General features: G+C 43.8%; 1 protein-coding gene across 1 annotated transcript in view; it reads left to right on the top strand.

Annotated features, from left to right (window-relative positions):
- Positions 1-21,965, top strand: part of LOC309553122 (transient receptor potential cation channel subfamily M member 7-like) — a 184,132-nt gene that overhangs the window by 150,510 nt on the left and 11,657 nt on the right. The window contains exons 32-36 of the mRNA XM_082254018.1: positions 7,429-7,479; positions 7,557-7,622; positions 7,740-8,023; positions 14,462-14,544; positions 14,645-14,850. Coding sequence (XP_082110144.1) covers positions 7,429-7,479; positions 7,557-7,622; positions 7,740-8,023; positions 14,462-14,544; positions 14,645-14,850 — 690 coding nt within the window. The remainder of the gene's footprint in view (positions 1-7,428; positions 7,480-7,556; positions 7,623-7,739; positions 8,024-14,461; positions 14,545-14,644; positions 14,851-21,965) is intronic.

The raw sequence follows: 21,965 nt of genomic DNA, 5'->3' as shown, positions 1-21,965 counted from the left end.
TGCCATCTCAAGACAAAATGGCTGCAATACAACAATGGCCAGCGCCCAGAACACTGCGGGAGTTGAAGGCTTTCCTCGGTCTGACCGGATATTACCGGCGATTCATCAAAGACTACGCAAAGATAGCGGGCCCTCTGAATGAGCTGCAGAGAGGAACAGCTGGGAGGCCCAAGGGTCAAAGTGTCCCCTGGGAACAGAAGCAGGAAGAGGCCTTCCAGGCCCTGAAAGAAACCCTGACATCGGCCCCCATCTTGGCTTATGCTTACTTTGACAAACCATTCCTCTTATCGACTGATGGCAGCCTCTTTGGACTTGGGGCGGTACTGTCACAGGTACAAGAAGGACGTGAAAGAGTTATCGCTTATGCCAGTCGGTCGTTGCGGGATGCGAAACCCTCATAACTATAGTTCCTTCCGGCTGGAGCTCCTTGCCCTGGTGTGGGCCATGACAGAAAAATTTGCGGGCTACCTGACAGGGGCTAAGATCTTTGTACAGACCGATAACAACCCCCTGGCCCATCTGGATACTGCCAAGCTGGGAGCCCTGGAGCAGCGTTGGGCAGCTCGCCTTGCCAAGTATGACTTCTCGATCCGCTACCGCTCTGCTACAGAGAACACTAATGCCGATGGTCTGTTGAGGGTTACTTTTGAGACTCCAGTAGGGGATCTGGATGAACAAAAAGAAGAGGATGAAACTCCAGACTTCCGCAGGTTCACACCTCCAGCAGTTGCAGCACAGACAAGTGGGGAGGCCCGAGTGCTACCCAAGGCATTAGGAAGAACCAATGAAGAATGGGGCCGAATACAGCATGAAGATGTCGGACTGCGGCAGATGACAGGTTGGGTGTCCCAGCGAAGAAAACCTGACAGAGAAGAAAGGACTGAGCTTGATGCCGAGATGAAGTCCATTCTACACCAATGGGATAGACTGGAAATTCATGGAGCTGTTTTGTACCGCAAGTGGCAACAGCCTGCTGATATAGAGGCAAGGTGGCAGGTAGTAATACCCAGAAGCATGGCACGAGAGGTAGCCAAGGAGGCTCATGAATTTGGAGCTCACTGCGGGCCAGTTAAGACCTTCCAGTGGCTGCAACGCTACGTATATTGTCCACGACTGGAGGCCACGGTTGAGGAAGTCTGCCGGCAGTGTCGAATGTGTGAACTCACCAAAAGCACCAAACAGAGGGCACTTGTGCAGCCCATACAGACCAAAGAACCGCTGGAAGTATTGATGATAGATTATCTTCTCGTGGGACAATCCGCCAGAGGTCCACAATACTGCCTGGTCATGATTGACCACTTCTCTAAATTTGCAGTGGTCACCCCAACTCGAGACCAGACGGCTGAGTCTGCAGCTCGGGCCATCTGTCAAGATTTCATCCGAGTCTACGGGTGTCCGAAGCGGATCCATTCAGATCAAGGAGCGTGCTTTCAAGGGAAAGTGATGGAGGAGCTACATCGACTGCATGGCATTGAAAAATCCAGGACAACTCCATATCATCCCCAAGGGAATGGGGCCTGCGAGCGCTTCAACCAGACCCTGCTTCAGATGTTGAGGACATTAGAGGAAGACAAAAGGATGCACTGGCCAGACTACCTCCATGAATTAGTCTGGGCTTACAATAATCGGGTTCACAACACAACTGGGTATACTCCGTACATGCTATTGTTCGGCAGAGCTGGCCGGGAAATTGTTGAACTGAATTTAGAACAACCACAGGACTTAATAGAACGATCGACCACCTCATGGGTGAAAGAACACCGTCAGCGGCTCCAGACCATCCGCCGGTTAGCAGGCCAGCGTTTGCAAGAGAGAACTCATACTGACCGTCCTCCCCTCCAGGAGGTTCCGCTGCAACCTGGAGACCGGGTACTGGTGCGGGAGAAACGTCCCAGAGGCAAGTTGAGTGAGCGTTGGGAGGTACAACCTTACAAAGTGATCAGGAGAGTGTACCCCAATGGCCCGGTCTACGAAGTACGGGTGGAAAATGAGGAGTTTGCCTCAAGGATCCTACATAGGAATATGTTACGGCCATGTCGGTCTGAAGATCCCAAACCTGCTGAAGAGACAACACTTCCTGTCCCATCCTCAGAACTCATTATCTCCAATGAAAACAATGATGAAGACTGGTGGATTGTTCCTGACACTACGGAAGGTCCCCAGGCCACAGGGGATGAAGCTTATGCCACAGAACCACCACCGGCTCGCAATGAGGAGGAACCCAGGTTGACAGCTTCCAATGAGGAAAGTCAGTCCCTCACAGATAGTCAAGACCTCCGGAGATCCAATAGGTCTACTGCAGGGGTTCCACCAAACAGGTACAATGCTGATCAGTTCGTTTGGTCCACCTGTATGTGTTGTGGACAATGTTGTGCTGCTGTTAGAGATTGTAATAATCACTTTCTTCCCCATGGACTATATAGGATGGCCGAGGACGACCATCGTTAAGTGGGGAGGCATGTAGGGGGTCAGCCCCTTGAATGACTAAACTCCATTACACTGTACTTCTATTGAGAAATTCCCACAGACTGTCATGCATCTTTTAGCCACAAGATGTCACTGTTGTTGTCAATGAGAATAAGCCACAGTTGTTGTTGTTGCTTTAAGTGAAGGGATCTTTCTGGAAAGGAGGAGGGAGCAGGAAGTTCCTGGAACGTGGTGGTGTTCGTCTCTCTATGGCTGTGCTGAACTGAGGAAAGGGACTGCATGCTGTGGCCTTGAGAGGGCATATAGACTGTATAATCCCGGGACAGAGCAACAGGATCTTGCCAGAGGAGACAGAGCTGAACTGTGATGCTACGGACAGCAGCTGAGAACCAGAGAAAGAGAGGAGAGAACATCCCAGAGCACCTCAAGCAAGTTAACAGAGCAAGGGGCCAGACTGCAGTGACCTCTAAGTGACAGAACAAGATAAACTACCTGCAAAGAAACCCAGACCAGTGCATAAGAGACTGCAGCTACAGACAGCAAGGGACAGATCCAGAGACCTGACTACATCCACCATCACAGAGACTGAGATAAAGCAGCTGTACCTACAGAACTGTGAGTGTGCACCGGTGCTAACCTATGGCAGGGCATAGAGCAGGTTTCTGTAGACAGAGCGTTGCAGCAACGTGTCCCGGTTAGCGGGAATCAGATAGGATCATATAGCAGAGTAGCCTGTATTCCTGTGTGTGCGTTGGCGGGAGCGCCATTTTATGTATCACGTTGCAGTTAACTTTGCTGTAAACCTATGTAATCTGTTATTACTGTTAACATCATTCTCCGGCCATTATACTCTGTTGGTTAATAAAGCCGGTATCTGCTTCAGCCTCATTGTCTGCTGTACCGTACTTGAATTCTGCATTACGGTCCCCTACTCTGACCGCTACAGTGGTTAAATGCACCTAGTGTTAATGCACAATTATGCGCGTTTGGGCACTTTTGAGTGTTTTTTATGCTAAAAAAGTTCCTCTTCTGAATGAAAATTTTGTGCATTTTCTCTGAATCTAAACGCCCCTGCCTTTAACCTCCTGTAAACGCCTATAGTGTACATGCACTAAATAGGTTAACGAGGAGGGGTGTTTAGAAGCAAAGGGAAAAAAAGCTCAAACTCTTGTACAAACAGCGTTGCATGAGCCCTTATACTTTAAGTTACACCCCCAATAATTGGATAGTGCAAGACTGAATGATAAATAGATAAAACAAATAAAATCAGATATAAAAAAAAAAAGCAAACCTATGCAGAAATGGCAGTGCTCTCTCTTGTGGTGTTATTTAAAGTGAACCTTTTGTGACACCACATTTAGAGTAGAATAATAAAAAATGAATTTGACCACCTAGTAGGCTTTTGAGCTCCCTGCAACAGCTTTCTGAAAGTCAGAATGACAGGCCAGATACATACACAGGCCTGCTCATTGGTTGAACAGGCACCCAGTATTACAGTGTGGGGTGAGGGGCATGCCTACTATCTCCACAAGAAGACATTCAGTGGGCTCTGTGGTCCTACTGAACAGAAGCAGCTGAGTGTACCTGATATATTGTGCAGAAGATTTGCTTTACAGTTCTAAATTTAGGTAAATCTGTGGCATGCTTAAAACGGCAGTAAATCACGGCAGTTGAAAACAAAAAAAACTGTAAGGCAATTGCATAATGTGCTAGTATGCATTGTATACTAGCACATTATGAAATACTTACCTTTAGATTTAAGTCCTCCAGTGGTGCACTGTCACCGCTTAGAGGGCTACCATCTTCCCCAAGTCTTTTTTCTGGGTTCACTAGCTCTGGCTGTATGAGTGGCCGGAGCCATGACCGTTTAGGAGATATTTATTTTACCTACAGGTAAGTCTTGTTATAGGCTTACCTGTAGGTAATAATCACAAAGCAGACTTTGCTACCGCTTTAAAGTGGTTGTAAACCTTTGACATGAAATATACACAAAGCCTATCTCTCTATAGTGTGTACTTGTCCCAGTCCAGAACACTAACTGTCATTTCTCTCTACTGCCTCCTTCCTGTGAGAGTCACTTCTGACAAGCGGTAAAAAGGTAACAGGGGAGGGAGCTTCAGCACACAGCTTGTGATTGACAGCCTCAGCTCTGTTCCTGTGTGTTATGTAAAAGGATGGAGGGGTGTCCTTTCTCTCCAGTCAGCTCTCAGAGCTCTCATCACTGAGCTCTGCAGGGTTTAACTTGAGCTCCCCACCCCCTGCTTTCTGGAAGCTCAAACAAGCTGTATTAATTCTGGACTTTGAATAGCTGTAGAGGAAAGAAGAATACAGATAAACAGGTGCAACATATGTAGGAGAATTTGTTTCATCTCCGTGTATCACCTAAGACTAGACACTTCACTGAGTATATGTAAGGGTTTACAACCACTTTAAAAGGGGCATTAGCAAATGTTACCTTCCGTGAAAGGGGAATAAAATGAACAGAAATATAGGCAACTGATGGTACATGCAGATCTCGACTTTTCCTTCAGGACACCCCTGTTTGTCAGTGAGGTTGCCCATTACTTTGAAGGGCCAATGCTAAGGTTCTTAAAGAGGTTGTAAACCCTAACTATAGACTTTTGCCTATAGGTAAGCCTATAATAAGGCTTACCTATAGGTAGAAATGTGGAAGCCCCTGCGCTATCTGTGAAAAAAAGGGGAACCATTATATATAGCTAATGTCAGCGTGCTGGTAATTAAACAAAAATATATATATATATATATATAAATTAATAATAAGGTGCTAGTATATATACTGTACCAAATACAGTAGGTGAGCAAATGTTCAGCAAAAAAGGAATTCCACAGACTATGTGTGAATAAATGAGACTTCTAAAATATTGCTAGTAGATAAATAATGCAATTTAACAAAAAATAAACAATATTCAAGAGTGTTGAGCAAATTCTGGATAAATATATGTGACTCCAAATACTGGTAAATATTGAACATAAAACCATAGTGCATTAAAGTGATATGAGTGACCAGTGCATCATATTCAATACATGTAAGATAAATAAATATATATGAAGTGAAATGAATCTTGAAAAAAGTCCATTAGTATAAAAAGTGTCACAAGCTTGAGTGATAATAAACACTTTGTGGATAATGTGCCAAATAATAGGTGAACTCCAACACCAAGTGTTAAAAGGCAGAGGATTAGATCACTCTTCTGGGTGTGCTACACCCTTACCTTACTGCTGTAAGGCAACAGCATAAATTTAAGGTATCTGGCAATCTTGGGGTAAGTTCCAGTTGGATCAATGTCCTGGCAGGCTCCGGTCATAGATAAGACAAAGCAAGGAACGCCATATAGTGTAGTAATTTAAATCATTTATTTTTAACAAAACAATGTCATACCTTACATTTAGGTAGATGGCGAACAGCGATGAGAAATGCCAGCGTCTGTGTGGCTAGCACAGTCTGCCGGCCGCACTTCTGGGTTTAGCCTATCGTCTGGCTTCCCGACGCGTATCGTCACGGTCACGTGACTTCCTCAAAAGTTTGTTTGAAATCTTTGCAAATGTATTAAAATAAAAACGAAAAAATCATATGTACATAAAGTATTTACAGCCTTTGCCATGACACTCAAAATTTAGCTCAGGTGCATGCTGTTTCCACTGATCATCCTTGAGATGCCTCTACAACTTGATTGTCAACCTGTGGTAAATTCAGTTGAGTGGACATGATTTGGAAAGGCACACACCTGTCTATATAAGGTCCCACAGTTAAAAGTGCATTTCAGAGCACAAACCAAACCATGAAGACCAAGGAATTGTCTGTAGACCTCTGAGACAGGATTGTATAGAGGCACAGATCTGGGGAAGGGTACAAAAAAATGTCTGCACCCAATGAGCACAGTGTCCTCCCATTATCCGTAAATGGAAGAAGTTTGGAACCACTAGGACTCTTCCTAGAGTGGGCCGCCCGAACAAGCTGAGCGATCAAGGGAGAAGGGTCTTTGTCAGGGAGTTGACCAAAAACCCGATGGTCACTCTGACAGAGCTCCAGCATTTCTCTGTGGAGAGAGGAGGACCATCCAGAAGAACAACTATGTTTGCAGCACTCTACCAATCAGGCCTGTATAGTAGAGTGGCCAAACGGAAGCCACTCCTCAGTAAAAGGCACATCACAGCCCACCTGGAGTTTTCCAAAAGACACCTGAAGGACTCTCAGACCATGAGAAACAAAATACAGTAAAACATGGTGGTGGCAGCATCATGCTGTGGGGATGTTTTTTAGCAGCAGGAACAGGGAGACTAGTCAGGATCAAGGGAAAGATGAATGCAGCAATGTACAGAGACTTCCTTGATGAAAACCTGCTCAAGAGCGCTCTGAAACTCTGGCAAAGGTTCACGGGCAAATGTTCATCTTCCAACAGGACAATGACCCTATGCACACAGCCAAGGTAACAAAGCAGTGACTACAGGACAACTCTGTGAATGTCCTTGAGTGGCCCAGCCAGATCCCAGACTTGAACCCGAATGAACAACTCTGAAGAGATCTGAAAATGGCTGTGCACCGATGCTCCCCATCTAACCTGATGGAGCTTGAGAGGTCCTGCAAAGAAGAAGGGGAGAAACTACCCAAAAATAGGTGTGCCAAGCTTGTAGCATCATACTCAAAAAAAAAAAAATTGAGGCTGTAATTGGTGCCAAAGGGGCTTCAACAAAGTATTGAGAAAAGGCTGTGAAAACTTATGTACATAGAATTTTTTTAACTTTCTTTATTTTTAATAAATTTGCAAAGATTTCAAACAAACTTTTTTCCCGTTGCCATTGTGGGGTATTGTTTGTAGAATTTTTAAGAAAATAATGAATAGGTATGTGTCCCAATACTTTTGACATAGTGTTTATGCATTTTAAAGTTCTAAAATTTTGTAGAACAGGTAGCCTTTGATGTGTAGAATATAATAAAGCTGCATTTTAATAGAAACACTCTGTTTTTTTTGTTTTTTTTAGGATTTGGCCATGATTTTAAAACATCAATGGATAAATCTTTTTATTATTCTGGTGAGTATTATTTTAGAAGCCTTTTGTCAAATTAAATTATTATCAGTAATCAATTTTATTCTGTGTATCGCCAACAGCCATTGAAAGAAACAACTTATACCGGCTCTCCCAGAGTATACCCTTTACACCCCTGCCTCCTGTAGGTAAGCAGAAAAGTAGATAAAATAAGTCCTAGGTTTGTTCTTCCCAGATTTATTGCTGTAAATGAAGTATTAAAAGTAGAGTGCGTATATCTAACAGGTGCCCATAATTTATTCCAGGGGAGCTGGCCACTGTGTATCGGCTAGAAGAAAGCTCACCAAACATCCTGAACAACAGCATGTCGTCCTGGTCTCATAATGGCTATTATTCTACAATAGAGATACTAACTAAGGAAGAAATGGGAGGTGGATTGAGACGTGCCGTGAAAGTGGCCTGTACATGGTCTGAGAATGACATCCTCAAGGCTGGACACCTCTATATCATCAAGTCATTCCTTCCTGAGGTGGTGAATAACTGGTCAGATGTATATAAAGATGGTACCGTGCTGCAGCTGTGCCTCAGGGTGAGTAAAATTATGTAAAAGGTATATTAGGTCACTGTCATCCTTGCGGTGTCTTTGGGAAAATCACAAAGGTGGGTAAGGAGTATAGAAAATGATACATATACAGCTAATATGTATAAAACATATCTACAAACATGTAGTGTGAGCAGGCAAAGCAGCTTCTGCTAGTAGCTGAGATACAACTATCACCAACAACGTACCATCCCTTCCAACAGGTTGTTAGACCAGTTCTTGTTGGAGGGCCATCCTCTTTTTGAGGCACCTAAGGGCTCTTTTACACAGGTGTTAAAAATATGCGGTTGGGTCACATTTTTAGCAATTCCTGAACGCCAATCAATGCCACTCAAAATTGTTAAAATCGGGAGCGGCTGGAGATGTTCACACTGCAGTGCTGGCGTTGCTCGGAGGCAAAAATAACGCTGCCTGCAGAGTTTAGAAGGTGTTGGCAACTTTGCAACTGCCTCCATTCACTTCTGTTGAAACAAACCTTAAATGCACTGTAAATGCACCCAAAGCGTAAATAATAATTATTTTCCATTTTTAGCTTTGTAAAAAAAAAAAACAAAAAAAAACAACACATAAGGGCATTTGAGAAGTGTAGCCTGACGCAACATGAATGCCTGTAGAGAACTCATCCTTAATGCTCATTAACGCTATAGGTGCGGTAATGTGCTTTAAGGCTACTTAAAAAATGTTTTTTAAAGATATGTTTATTAATTGTATAAAACAGATTACACAACACTAGCACGACGCAGTGTGCAATGTACAAAAAAAAACAACACTTTAAAAAAAAAATCAACCCCATCAATAAACAATTTCTCTCTCCGCTCCGCTCCTCTCCCCTGCAAGGTTATCCTATGTGCAGTTTACAGTCAGTGATTACATAGAATGTACACAACTTCGCCTACAGTTTCACCATAAGCAAGTATGCCATTTGTCAAAGTGTGACGTATAGGTAGTGAAGATGTATAAACAAATTTTTATACTCGTGGCAAACCAGGAATAAGGGTCAGAGGACAGGCAATCCACCGATCCCATATTTTGTGAAATGTTTTATTTCTTTTCCTATTCTCAAAGGTAAGCTTATATAGCGGAAGTGAGTCATTGACCAGTTTTAACCACAGAGATCTTGTTAAAGATATCGATTGCTTCCATGATAATAGTAGGGGCTTCTTTGCATAAAAGTAAAGAATACAGGGCAGTCTCTTAGCACTAGAAGGGATGGCCAGATCCCCAAAGATACCCAGCAGACAGTTTTTAGGGGTCACAATGTTTGGCAGGCCCAGTGCAGATGAAATGAAGGAGTTTATGTCTCTCCAGAACTCCTGGACTAAAGGACACGTCCAGAAGCAGTGGAGAAAGTCAGCATCCCGACCACAACCCCTAAAACACTCGGCCAACTGAGATAATCCCATCTTAAAAAGTCTAGCAGGAGTGAGATGTGAATGGTGGAAAATTTTAAGTTGTATAATGCGATCTCTAGAGGATATCACTGAACTACAATATGTATCACTGAATTCATACCAGTCTGATTCTGTAAGGAGTATTTCCATATCTACCCATTTAGCCTGCGCAGTTTGGAATCTAGAGTTAGAATCAGCAATAAGAGCAGCATAATACGTAGTAATAAGTCTAGCAGGGTCAGGGTGTCCAAGCATTTTCTCCATGGGAGGGATCAGATTCTCCAATGAACCAAACTGTGAACGCACTGCATGTCTAAGTTGATAATAGTAGAAGAGATATGTGCGGGGTAAACCAAAGTCCGCGCGCATCTGGTGAAAGGATTTGAACCCTTGGGAGGTATATAGGTGACACAGATATTTAACTCCCCTAGAATACCACCGCTGTGGGTCAGGCAAAACATATAATTAGACTACTTTAAATTTTAATGCAAGTGTGGAAGAGCCCATAATGTGGGCCTATAGGCGGTAGTTTTTTTTACCTTAATACATTCTCTGCATTAAGGTGAAAAACCTTCTGTGCATTTTTTCCTGTTTTTTGCAGAAATGCAGGACATTTTTTAAACATGGTTTCCTATGGAGCATGTTCACATCAATGCCTTTTTGTGCCTCTGGGCTTTTGGAAAGGGTCAGGGACTTTTTTTAGATGCAAAACTGTGCTTTTTTTGCTTCTTTGGTTCAATAGACTTCAATGGAGGAGCTGCAGAAAAGCATCTAGTGTGTTTTTTCTGCCATTTAGGTGCGATTTGCAATTTGCATTTTGAAATCTGCCCAACGACAAATTTTCAAAAAAAAAAAGAAAAGCATAAAAAATGCAATTTGCGGAAAGACCAGCAAAAAGCACTACAGATACACTCAAAAGCAACATGCATAGGTGTGAATTGAATTGAGCCTTCAGGAGAAGGAAAAATCCATGCATCCCACTCTACATTGATGACAACCCATTGACAGGTCCACTACCTAATTCTAAACCAGAGTCCATGATAGTGTTGAGTATAGTTTCTACTTCTCTGCTCACTCTGTCTCTTTATTCCTCATCCAATACAGACATGAAATGTCTAGTCAGGTTTGGATTGTGTTTGAACAGTTTTATTCTAACATAAGATAAAAATCTTTTCTTCACATAGAGGCATTTCCAACCAGGTAGCTATCAGCAAGTTTCAATAAAAAAGTAAATAAAAAAGAAAAAAAAAAACATCTTTCAGAACTGCTAAAACTCAGGTGCTTACAGTGTCATAGATGTCTAGTCTTCTAAAAAGGTGAAAACTCTGTCCTGTCTGTCCCCAGAAAGCTCTCCTAAACTAAGGGCAATGTTCTAACAGCATGGGTACTCATAGCATTTTCAGGGACGGTTCACACTAGATGCGGTGCAAATTCGATGCAAATCTGCACTGCATCAAAACTGCAACCTGTTCATGCGAACTGATTGCGGATTGTATGTTAACTTAACACCCCGCAATCAGTTTTCAAAATGCAACACGATTTGTAGAATCGGATTGCATGAGTGTGAACATCCATGCGATCTGATTTTGGTGTGGACTAAAAAAGGGTCCTGCAAAAGTTTTGTCTGAATACGAAGCAAATTAGGGGTGGGCAGGAGGGACAGCTACCCTGGGCACTGTAATATCATGAGAGGTGGGGGGTACCACGAGGAGAGTGGAGGGAGTTGACCTGTGCTGGGAAGGGGAATTTGGGGGTGGCAGGAATTGTTCTAGGAGTGAAAATTTAGGGGGGGGGGGTTCTATAAGTTAAGTTATATGTTGTGATGTAGAAGGATTTGTGTTGGGAGGGAGGTTGGGGAAGGGGATTAGTGCTAGAAGGGAGCTGTTGGAAGGGGGATTTGTGCTAGGAGTAGAATATTTTTTTGAGGGGTGATTATGTACTAGTAGGGATGATTAGAGGTATTTGTGCTAGAAGGGGAAATGGGGGGGGGGGGGGTTGGTGCTAGGAGGGTGGATAGGGGTTTGAGTACTAGGAGAGGACATTTTAAAGGTAGAGGATTTGTGCTAAGAGGAGTGATTTCTTGGGGATCAATTTGTGCGGGGGATTTGTGTAGAGAGAGGATTTGAGCTGGGATGGGGGGGGGGCAAAGATTTTTGTGCTGGGAGAGGGTATTTCAGCAGGGGGGAATGGATTTGTCCTGGGCGGAGGGGGGAATTATGCTTAGGGTGTAACCATGCAGATTAGTAGTCAGTTTTTTTTCCGGGGGGGATTTTTGCTGACATATAGTATAATGCTCATATGAATTTGGGGGGGGCGCAGTTTGGAATGTTCATCCTAGGCTCTAGAGGACCTTGTCCAGGCACTGCAGAAATTGCATGTGATATGCACATTAATGCGGTGGGAATTACATGCGATGTCTGACATCGCACTAGTGTGACCTGGCCCTTAAGTTTCACTTTTGTGCACTTGGGAACCCTCTTGCTTCTCCTAATGGGAAAGCCACCACAACCGAGTCACCTGGTGCCTTGTAAGTCCTTACTTGTCTCCCCTTATCCTCCAACTTTGTTGGGGAGCAGCACTGTTCCCTAGAAGTAGTGATCACATGTGCCTCCCTCCCCTGGACTACTTTCTTACTGCTGCCATGAAGAATCCCCTGCTGTGATGCAATATATATTTATATATCATGGCAGAAGTACTTGGTTTCCATTTGGGGTACACATCTCTGAAAGATGTTGCCCAAAGCCCACAGCAGAGGACATATTAGTCCTATGCTAGGCTCCCCTTATGCATCGTTCACACAATAAAAATATTGGACGAATGATTTCCATTTTTTTTTTGCATGCTAGTCTTATATCGAAAACCGAAAGGTTATATTCAAAAAATTTTCATAGGATAGAATACAACTTCGAAAGTGATGTAATTTATTGTATTGTAATGTATTTTTTCATTTCCGAGCATGCATGGTCTTAATCACACAATTTTATTTTGTTCAAATACCATACTAATTACATAAAAATTGTTTGTTTCGTTATCGTACAAGAAAATTTTTTATTCTTGTGCCTTTGAATATTCTTGCATGAAATGTCGTGATCAGCTCTCGAAAGCTGTGTACATCAGATTATCAGACGATTGCTCCGAAAGCGGTATTTTTCATCCGATTTTCTCATCGTGTGTGCTAGACATAAGGATAATTTCTGCACAAGTAAATTGTAGATATCTAAGGACATCTAGTGGCACCTGGTAACATTGGCAGTAGAATTCACCCAAGTAATACATACAAGGGATAGTTTTACTTTCTCCAAAGTAATGATTATTATTATAATAGGGGATTTATATAGTGCCAACAGTTTACGCAGAATCTTTACAACATAAGGGCAGACAGTAGAATTACAATACAATTTAATACATGAGGAATCAGAGGGTCCTGCTCGTTGGAGCTTAAAATCTAAGAGGGAGGGTCAAGAGATACAAAAGGTCATAACTGTGGGAAATGAGCTGATAGAGAAAGTGGTAATACAGTTGTTAGGTGGGGGCAGGGTAGGCCCTCTCTTAAGAGAAGGGTTTTCACGGATTGTCTAAAAGTGGACAGAGTAGGAGATATGCGGACAGATTGGGGTAGGAAGTTCAAGAGGCTCGGTAGAAGTTCTGCAGGCAAGCATGGGAGTAGGTGACAAGGGAGCTAGAGAGCAGGAGGTCTTGGGGGAAATGAAGAGAACAAGTTGGCTGCTATTTTGAGACTAGGTTAGTGATGTGGCTGGGGGCAGAGTTGTGGATGGTTTTGTAAGTTGTTAGCATTTTGAATTTAATTTGTTGGGTGAGTGGAAGCCAGTGGAGGGATCGGCAGAGAGGGTTAGCAGACACTGAGTGGCTGGTGGGGTGGATGAGTTTGGCAGAAGCATTCATTATGAATTGAAGGGGGAATAGCCTGTGTAAAGGTAAGCCAATGAGGAGGGAGTTTCAGTAGTTAAGGCGAGAGATGACCGAGCATTGGACTAGGAGCTTGACGTTGTCTTTAGTTAGGATGGAAGGGGCGTTTTTTAGAGATGTTGTGGAGGTTGAGGCAAAGTTATAATTGTATACTAATCTGTCAGTATTGTAGAAATGCTGTCATAATTCAAAGGCAATACAATAAACACTGATAAGGTATATTTGTAAGATACCCTACTGCAAGTATCCTGTTATAAATATGTATGTATTTGATGTGCAGGAAAATCCTAGTGTAGTAGAGTGTACTGTGGTCTGCATGTATGAGAGTTGAAATAGAAAGAGGTCCAAAGCTCTTTCGGCCCTACAGCAGGTTAAAATCCACTGTCCGCTGACGTCACTCAGAAGGTCCAAACTCTGGAGGGATCCCAATACACCCAGATGCCTGACCAGCAGGTGGCTCAGCCTATGAGTCCTACTGAGAGCCTGAGCCAGCCACTCAGCCCCCTCTACACCCCGGCACTCCAGTGAGTGCTGGAGGGGAAGAGCAGAGAGCCGGTGATGCTACATCCACCTAGGTGAATATAAATGTTTTTCTGTTTTTCTTTTTAAATCACACACTTACTTTTACATAACCTTCCCTACAGTATATTAGTGTCACTGTGACTTTAATTATGCTTTTCAGCAGGAACCAACTTATTCAAATGTTACACCTCTCCTTGATACATTTTCCATGGCAAGACCCAGCTAATCCACAAGTGATTATGGGTAGGAGGGGCATGCTGTATAATCGTCATAGTATATAAGCAAGTTAATTACATTTAATAGTTTTCTTTGCCAAGTTTAAACACAGTAAACCTTGTTTTAACAAAAAAAAAAAAAAGAAAGAAAAAAACCTACATGCTGTACCCATTACAAGAGCTGGTGGTAGGATGTAGTGTAGCTGTGCTTTAAGGGAAATAAAGGTCTGAAGAGCGTATGTGGAATTTGTGTTGGAAATGTCATTATAATACATTATACACATGCAGCCTTTGTTAATTTGTTTAGTGATCATATGCTAAAATGTTACCTACATTTTATCTGAAACAATCTATTTCTTCTTCTATTCTAGGAAATCCAGCAACAAAGAGCTGCCCAAAAATTACTGTTTGCTTTCAACCAAATGAAACCCAAAGTAATCCCGTATACTCCAAAGTGAGTACTGTGTGTTCAGGTGTATGGCGTTGTGAATATGTGTGTACTTCTGCTGAGGTTTTGTGACCCAGAGAGCTAATGAAATATTCTTCCATGGCAGATTTCTGGAAGTTTTCCTCCTCTATTGTCATTCTGTTGGACAATGGTTTACAATTGAAGAATGTATGGCGGGAAGATTTAGAAAATATAATAATAACACGGGCAATGAAACAGTCCCATCGAACAAGCTGGAGAAGACAATGCTAGCTTTCAGCCACTGGACCTATGAGTATACAAGAGGGGAATTTCTGGTACTGGACTTGCAAGGTAGATCACTTTGTTTAATGGATCCTTAATAGTATCAATTAGGCCCCATTCACACTTGCGTGACTTGGGACTGCAAAGCCGCATGACAAGTCATGCCCCATGATTTCCAATGAGTACCGTTCATATCTATGCGACTTCAAAGTAGTCCCTGCACTACTTCGGTCCGACTTTGATGCCACTTGAGGTCCAAAGAACTCAAGATTACACAGAAATTGCTTCACGTAGCGTCAAAGTCACACGGCAAAGTCACGCAACTTTCAGGCCACATAAGTGTGAATAGGGCCTAAAAAATGTAATGCGTTGCTGTCCTTACACCCACTATTATAAATTAACATTTTAATTTAAGTGGTTAGCATTTATTTAACTTGTTGACTTTTAAAATGTATTATCTTTAAGGCAAAATGTGAGAATGTGCAATATTATAATATTATATAATAGAGATGAAAGCGTTATTAAACCCAAAAATAAAAATGTATTTATATTGCAGCTTACCAATCTTTAGATTTGGTGGCTGCATAAATTTTCTTTTTGTAGACTTTTGCCCCTCTGTTTTCACCAGGTGATCTGGTCAGTAACACACCTCCTATATTAAGCTTAGTACACACTATTAGAAAATCAGATCAAAATATCCACATTCTGAACAGTCAGTCGATTTTCTGTTCATTTGTACACTGCTTTTGGGAGCCGATAAGAACTGTTCAGATGAAAGTTTCCAAAGTGACATGTTGGAGAATTTGTCTTGTTAGTTACCAGAACGAGCGATTTTTCATTTCATTAGTGCAATATTCGCTCTATATAAATTAGCAAGTCCACGCACAACCGGAAACAAAAACTACTTGACTAGACCCAGACCATAGCTACGTATGTGGGAAGTCTGTCATTTGGGAATTTTTTTACCATTTTAGGCATTCTCATTATCAACATGGGATGAGGAAATTGAAAAATGCAAACAGTCATTTGTCCAATTTTCTAATAGTGTGTACTATGCTTTAAAGTGCCTTTACCCTGGAGGAGGAACAACAGGAGGCACAGCAGACAGCAGCATTGTCAGTCTGGTGGGGGGAGGGGATGTTAGATGTAATAGTACAGGGCTCAAAATTTCAAGTCCTGAGCTACTAGCCAGGCCTTAAGGGTTACTCACCACCAGTTGCCCCACCCAACCACTACCCTGTCCCGCCCCTAATTCCACCCCTAAACACGCCCTCATAAACTATCTCATAAAATGACACTGTTAAAGGTTTTTGCATTAATGCTGGTGTTACAAAAATAAATATTAATACCAACTTTATCAGTGCCCATCAGTGCAGCATCATCAGTGAAGCTTATCAGTGCCACCCCATCAGTGAAACCTCACCAGTGCCCATTAGTGTAGCCTCACCAGTGCCCATCAGTGCAGCCTCATCAGTGCCCATTAATGCAACCTCACCAGTGCCCATCAATGCAACCTCACCTGTGCCCATCAATGCAACCTCACCTGTGCCCATCAATGAAACCTCACCTGTGCCCATCAATGCATCAATGCAGCCTGATCAGTGCCCATCTGAGCCCATCAATTTTAGTATCCCCTGTGCCCATCAATGCAGCCTCCCCTGTGCCCATAAATGCAGCCTCCCCTGTGCCCATCAATGCAGCCTTACCTGTGCCCATTAAGCAGCCTCACCTGTGCCCATCACATGCAACCTCACCTGTTCCAATCAATGCAGCCTGATCAGTGTCCATCAGTTCAGCCTCATTTGTGCCATCAATGCAGCCTCAACCTGTGTCCATCAATGCCCCATCTCCAGTGCCCATAAATGCAGCCTTACCAGTGTTCATCAATGCAACCTCACCTGTGCCCATAAATGCAGCCTGATCAGTGTCCATCAATGCCGCCTCATCTGTGCCCATTAATACAGCCTAACGTGTGCCCATCAATGCAGCCTAACCTGTGCCCATCAATGCAACCTCACCTGTGCCCATCAATGCAGTCTCACCTGTGCCCATCAATGCAGCCTGACCAGTGCAGAAGAAGAGAGGAAGAGGAATGCCAGCTGGATAATCACTGAGCGGGGATCGCCCTGCTGTAACAGCTTTCATTTGAATTGCCGGGCACTCGCCATCACACACAGTCCCGCCTCTTGGATCGGCTCCTATGATTGACATCCCACGTCCTGGCATTGGACCGATGTTCTGTCTATAAAAGTAGTCGGGCAAGGAGGCGGGACTGTGTGTGATGGCAAGCACCCAGTAATTCAAATGAAAGCTGTTACAGCAGGGCGATCCCCGCTCTGTGATTATCCTTCCAGCTTTCCTCTTCCTCTCCTCTCCCTTCCTCTGGGCGATCGATGGGAGAATGGCTCTCGAGGCAGCCCCACACTCGCCCTCAGTCATTTTCCACTCGCAAAACGCGAGCAGGCAAGTGGAAAATTTCAGGTCTGTAATAGTAGATTTAGAAACACTAACAAATTGAAACTAAATTCCACCTAATACTTTATAAGCAGTTTTAGCTAACAGTTTTTTTTTCTTTTGGGATAATGGTGTTACATAAATAAAGCTGATCATTTTAAGCAACCCTGTCAGTGGTACATGGTTTATCTCATCCCTGTAACTGATACATCTGCAAGAGAGCTTGTTCTGTTAAAAAACAACAGACTTACTGGCTGGATGACCAGATGAAAATAGAAGAAAGAAAGCCTAAAAAAAAAAAAAAAAACTGATGCAGCCAGGTATTGCAGGTAAGCTGGAATATGATAAATGTTTGTTTTTGGGTTTAATACTGGCAACGGTAAAAATGTGTCCTACACCGGTATTGTAGAGTAAATACACTGCCTACACACAGCACTGATGTTTATTCTGGTATCATAAAGCATTTTTATAGCACCTAAAGTTTCAGTTAAAGTGGTAGTAAAGATGTTTTTGCTGATTTATTCCTGCTGGTAGGCCTATAAAAGGTGGAGTTCACACTATTGCAATGTTACACTTTGCATGTGATTTATATCGCACTGCTGTGAAGATCACGTGATGTCTGTACGATGCAAATTCAGCCATACAATGTTGCCATATTGTATGGCTGATTTCGCATCACATTTGCACCAAAATGGTACAGGACCGTTTTTTGGTCCGTGTTTACACCTATGTGATGTACAGGCAGCCGCTCCTGCGCAAACCGCCGTAACTGTACGGCGGTCGCGAGCAGGAGGCTAGGGGGCGAGCGCGCACTGCCGCTGGCGCGCTTCCACCCCCGCTCCTCAGCGGGGAAGCCGATGCAGCAGGCAGACACCCGTGATCGTTCCCCGCTGAGAGAAGAACGGGCAGCTGTTGTAAACACAGCTGACCGTTCTTCTCCCTGGAATGATCATAGAGCCCCTGTCATCCTTCTATATAGGAACACATGTCTCTATGGTCATTTCACAAGCCACGCCCCCCCCCACAGTTAGAATCACTCCCCTAGGCTCACATTTAACCCCTTGATCACCCACAATGTTAACCCCTTCCCCGCCAGTGTCATTATTATAGTAACAGTGCATATTTTTATGCACTGTGTCACTGGTCCCCCCAAAAGTGTCAAAAATGTTAGTCAGGGGTCCAATCTGTCTACCACAATGTCGCAGTCCCGCAAAAAATTGCAGATCGCTGCCATTACTATTAAAAAAAAACCAATAAAAATGACATAAATCTTTCCCGTAGATAGTAGATGCAATAACTTTTGCGCAAACCAATCAGAATACGCTTATTGCAATTATTTTTTTCCAAAAATATGTAGCAGAAAACAAATTGGCATAAAATGTTAAAACATTTTGATTTTTAAATTTTTTTTTTTGGGAATGTTATATAGCAGAATGTGTAAAATATAGATTTTTTTTCAGAATTGTCGCTCTTTTTTTTGTGTATAGCGCAAAAAAATAAAAATCGCACAGGTGATCAAATACCACCAAAAGAAAGCTCTATTTGTGGGAAAAAAAGGACTTAACTTTTGTTTGGGTACAGCGTCGCACGACCGCCCAATTGTCAATTAAAGTCACGCAGTGTCAAGTTGAAAAAAGTGGCCTGGTCATTAAGGGGGCAAATCCTTCCGGTCTTAAAGTGGTTAAGGATCTCCTTGATTGTACTGTCCTGTAGTTCTTAGTCCATAAGATTTTTTTGAGGTTAATCACTTGCCGGAGAAGATTTTTTTTTTGCGGTTTACTACCACTTTAAGTATCTCCTTGACTGTACTGTAGTTCTTAGTGTAGCACTGCCCCCTTGAGGGCTGCTGATTCCACACTTTCGGGTCTCCCTGGTTTACCGTTAGCAACACTGCCATTCACAATTTAACACTCTAATACTTGGCTCAGTGGCGTACCAATAGGGGGGGCGGGGGGGCGGTCCGCCCCGGGTGCCACACATTAGGGGGGTGTCAGTGTGTCAGGGAAGATCAGGGTGACACCCGGGGCCGGCCGCCAGACTGCTTCCACCGCGGAGGAGGAGGAACTGTTTAAAGCAGAGAGGATGTGAGAGACTCACTGTCACTCCCGAGCCCTGAATACACAGCGATCGGCGCTGCCGCAGTTTACTGTGCTGGTTAATGAGAAGGCGATTGGTTGCTAGGACCGCCTATCAACCAATCACCTGCTCATTAACCAGCATAGTAACTTCTGCAGTTCCCGCCGAGGCGCCGATCGCTGTGTATTCAGGGCTCGGGAGTGACAGTGAGTCTCTCTCACATCCTCTCTGCTTTAAACAGTTCCTCCTCCTCCGCTCTCCTCCTAAAAAGGTAGGGGGGGGGGCTTTGTATTGTAAAGGGGTTATTTTGAGGGGGGGGGGCTTTGTATTGTAAAGGGGTTATTTTGAGGGGGGGGGCGGGGGGGCTTTGTATTGTAAAGGGGTTATTTTGAGGGGGCGGGGGGGCTTTGTATTGTAAAGGGGTTATTTTGAGGGGGGGCGGGGGGGCTTTGTATTGTAAAGGGGTTATTTTGAGGGGGGGGCGGGGGGGCTTTGTATTGTAAAGGGGTTATTTTGAGGGGGGGCGGGGGGGGCTTTGTATTGTAAAGGGGTTATTTTGAGGGGGGGTGACTTTGTATTGTAAAGGGGTTCTTTTTTTTGGGGGGGTGGCTTTGTATTGTATAGGGGTTGTATGGGGGGGGGGGCTTTGTATTGTATAAGGGTTCTATGGGGGGGGGCTTTGTATTGTATAGGGTTTCTATGGGGGGATTTATTGTAGAGGGGTTCTATTGGTGGGGGCTTTGTATTGTAAAGGGGTTATATTGGGGGGCTGTGTAATGTAAAGGGTTGTATGGGGGATGGGGCTGTGTAATGTAAAGGGTTCCAATGGGGGGCTGTGTAATGTAAAGGGGTCCAGGGGTAAGGGGGCAGTGTAATGTAAAGGGGTCCAGGGGTACAGGGGCTGTGTAATGTAAAGGGGTCCAGGGGTAAGGGGGCAGTGTAATGTAAAGGGGTCCAGGGGTACAGGGGCTGTGTAATGTAAAGGGGTCCAGGGGTAAGGGGGCAGTGTAATGTAAAGGGGTCCAGGGGTAAGGGGGCTGTGTAATGTAAAGGGGTCCAGGGGTAAGGGGGCTGTGTAATGTACAGGGGCTGTGTAATGTAAAGGGGTCCAGAGGTAAGGGGGCTGTGTAATGTAAAGGGGTCCAGGGGTAAGGGGGCTGTGTAATGTAAAGGGGTCCAGGGGTACAGGGGCTGTGTAATGTAAAGGGGTCCAGGGGTACGGGGGCTGTGTAATGTAAAGGGGTCCAGGGGTAAGGGTTCTGTGTAATGTAAAAGGGGGTCTCCATACATTTTACACATGACACGTCAATGTTCGTTGCCTGGGGGGGGGGTGCCAGATATAGGATCCGCCCCGGGTGCCAAATGCTCTAGGTACGCCCCTGACTTGGCTCAGTCAATGATCAGTCCAGGGGTATGTAGTTGTTTTTTTTTTTTTTTTTGTTAAATAGGGATGGGAGAAAGGAATAGTGGGATACTACAAATTAACTATTCACAAGTTGCGAGGACTCCTATCTGATGATGCAGCCAGGCTTCTGATCCACCTTGCCACTTAAATAGATTTGGGTTTAAGTCTCTTGCCAGAAGTCTTGGTAAAATACATTTTTCTTTGGGACACTCTCCTTAGTATCCCCTTTCTGGACTGCTGACACCCGTCCACTGACTATCCTACTATTGGGGTGGCCCCCCTCAAGTCAGGCCCCTGGACACGATCCCCTGTACTCATGATACTGTTTTAATAGGGTCTCCGGTGTCTCCCCACTCAGTCAGCTCTGTTCCTCTGGCCCTCAGGACGACCTCTTGAGGCCACATGCCACTGCTACAGAGGAGGAGGCAGTCGCCACCCTCCCTCCGAGACTCTCTCCAGCCAAAAACCTTGCAGCACATGTGCTCCTGGCTTTTATACAGTGTCCCATAATGCACAGAGACAGCTGGTCTCTACCAATCACTGGGAATGTATCAAAGCTTGTGCACCCATTGGTCAGGTTTCCTCCCACTGTCCAACATCCCCATTGGACCAGTGTAAAAAACTATCTAGACCCAATGAATCACACACTGAGCACACAGAGCAGACCTAACTCACAGATCCTGCTCTCTGGTAGGCAGAAAGCAATACAGATTTGCCTGCTGCTCCTTTGATGGGCAGACAGAGCCGAAAACTATACTCTCTCACTAGCACCTACCTAGGAGGGTGCTACAATAGTCCATAAGATTTTTTAGGGTTAATAACTAAAATGGTTCAAGGAGCATTGGCTAAGTGCCTGGAGCAGATTGCCTTTTTGTTGTCAGAAAACCAGTCCAGTTCTCAGTGCAGGGTTTTGTCACCTAAAATGCATACAAATATTGAAAAATTGTGTTCTCCATCCTCAATCTATCTCTTATAGGTAATCTAACCCCAATGCACAAGCAGAAATCCTAGCGTCCTTCCAGGAACATCCATGTGTGCAAATGCTGGATATGTTACTGTCAGTGGTAACATTGTAGCTTAAAAATTGACATTGTAATTAGTTGTCAATTGCAGAAGAAAAGAATATATGTTTTTACCTAAAATTCTTTACCCTATACCCCTATTAACCCTCCTTTACAAATAGCTATAATTAACGTTTTCCTCTCTGGCCCTCTAGTTTTTTAAAACTTTATTTTTTTATAGCAGCCAT

Source organism: Pelophylax lessonae (genome assembly GCF_965119305.1).
Source record: "Pelophylax lessonae genome assembly, chromosome: 4".
NCBI classification, from domain to species: domain Eukaryota; kingdom Metazoa; phylum Chordata; class Amphibia; order Anura; family Ranidae; genus Pelophylax; species Pelophylax lessonae.
Note: the sequence above shows the minus strand (reverse complement) of the source record. Positions and strands in the feature narration are given on the sequence as shown.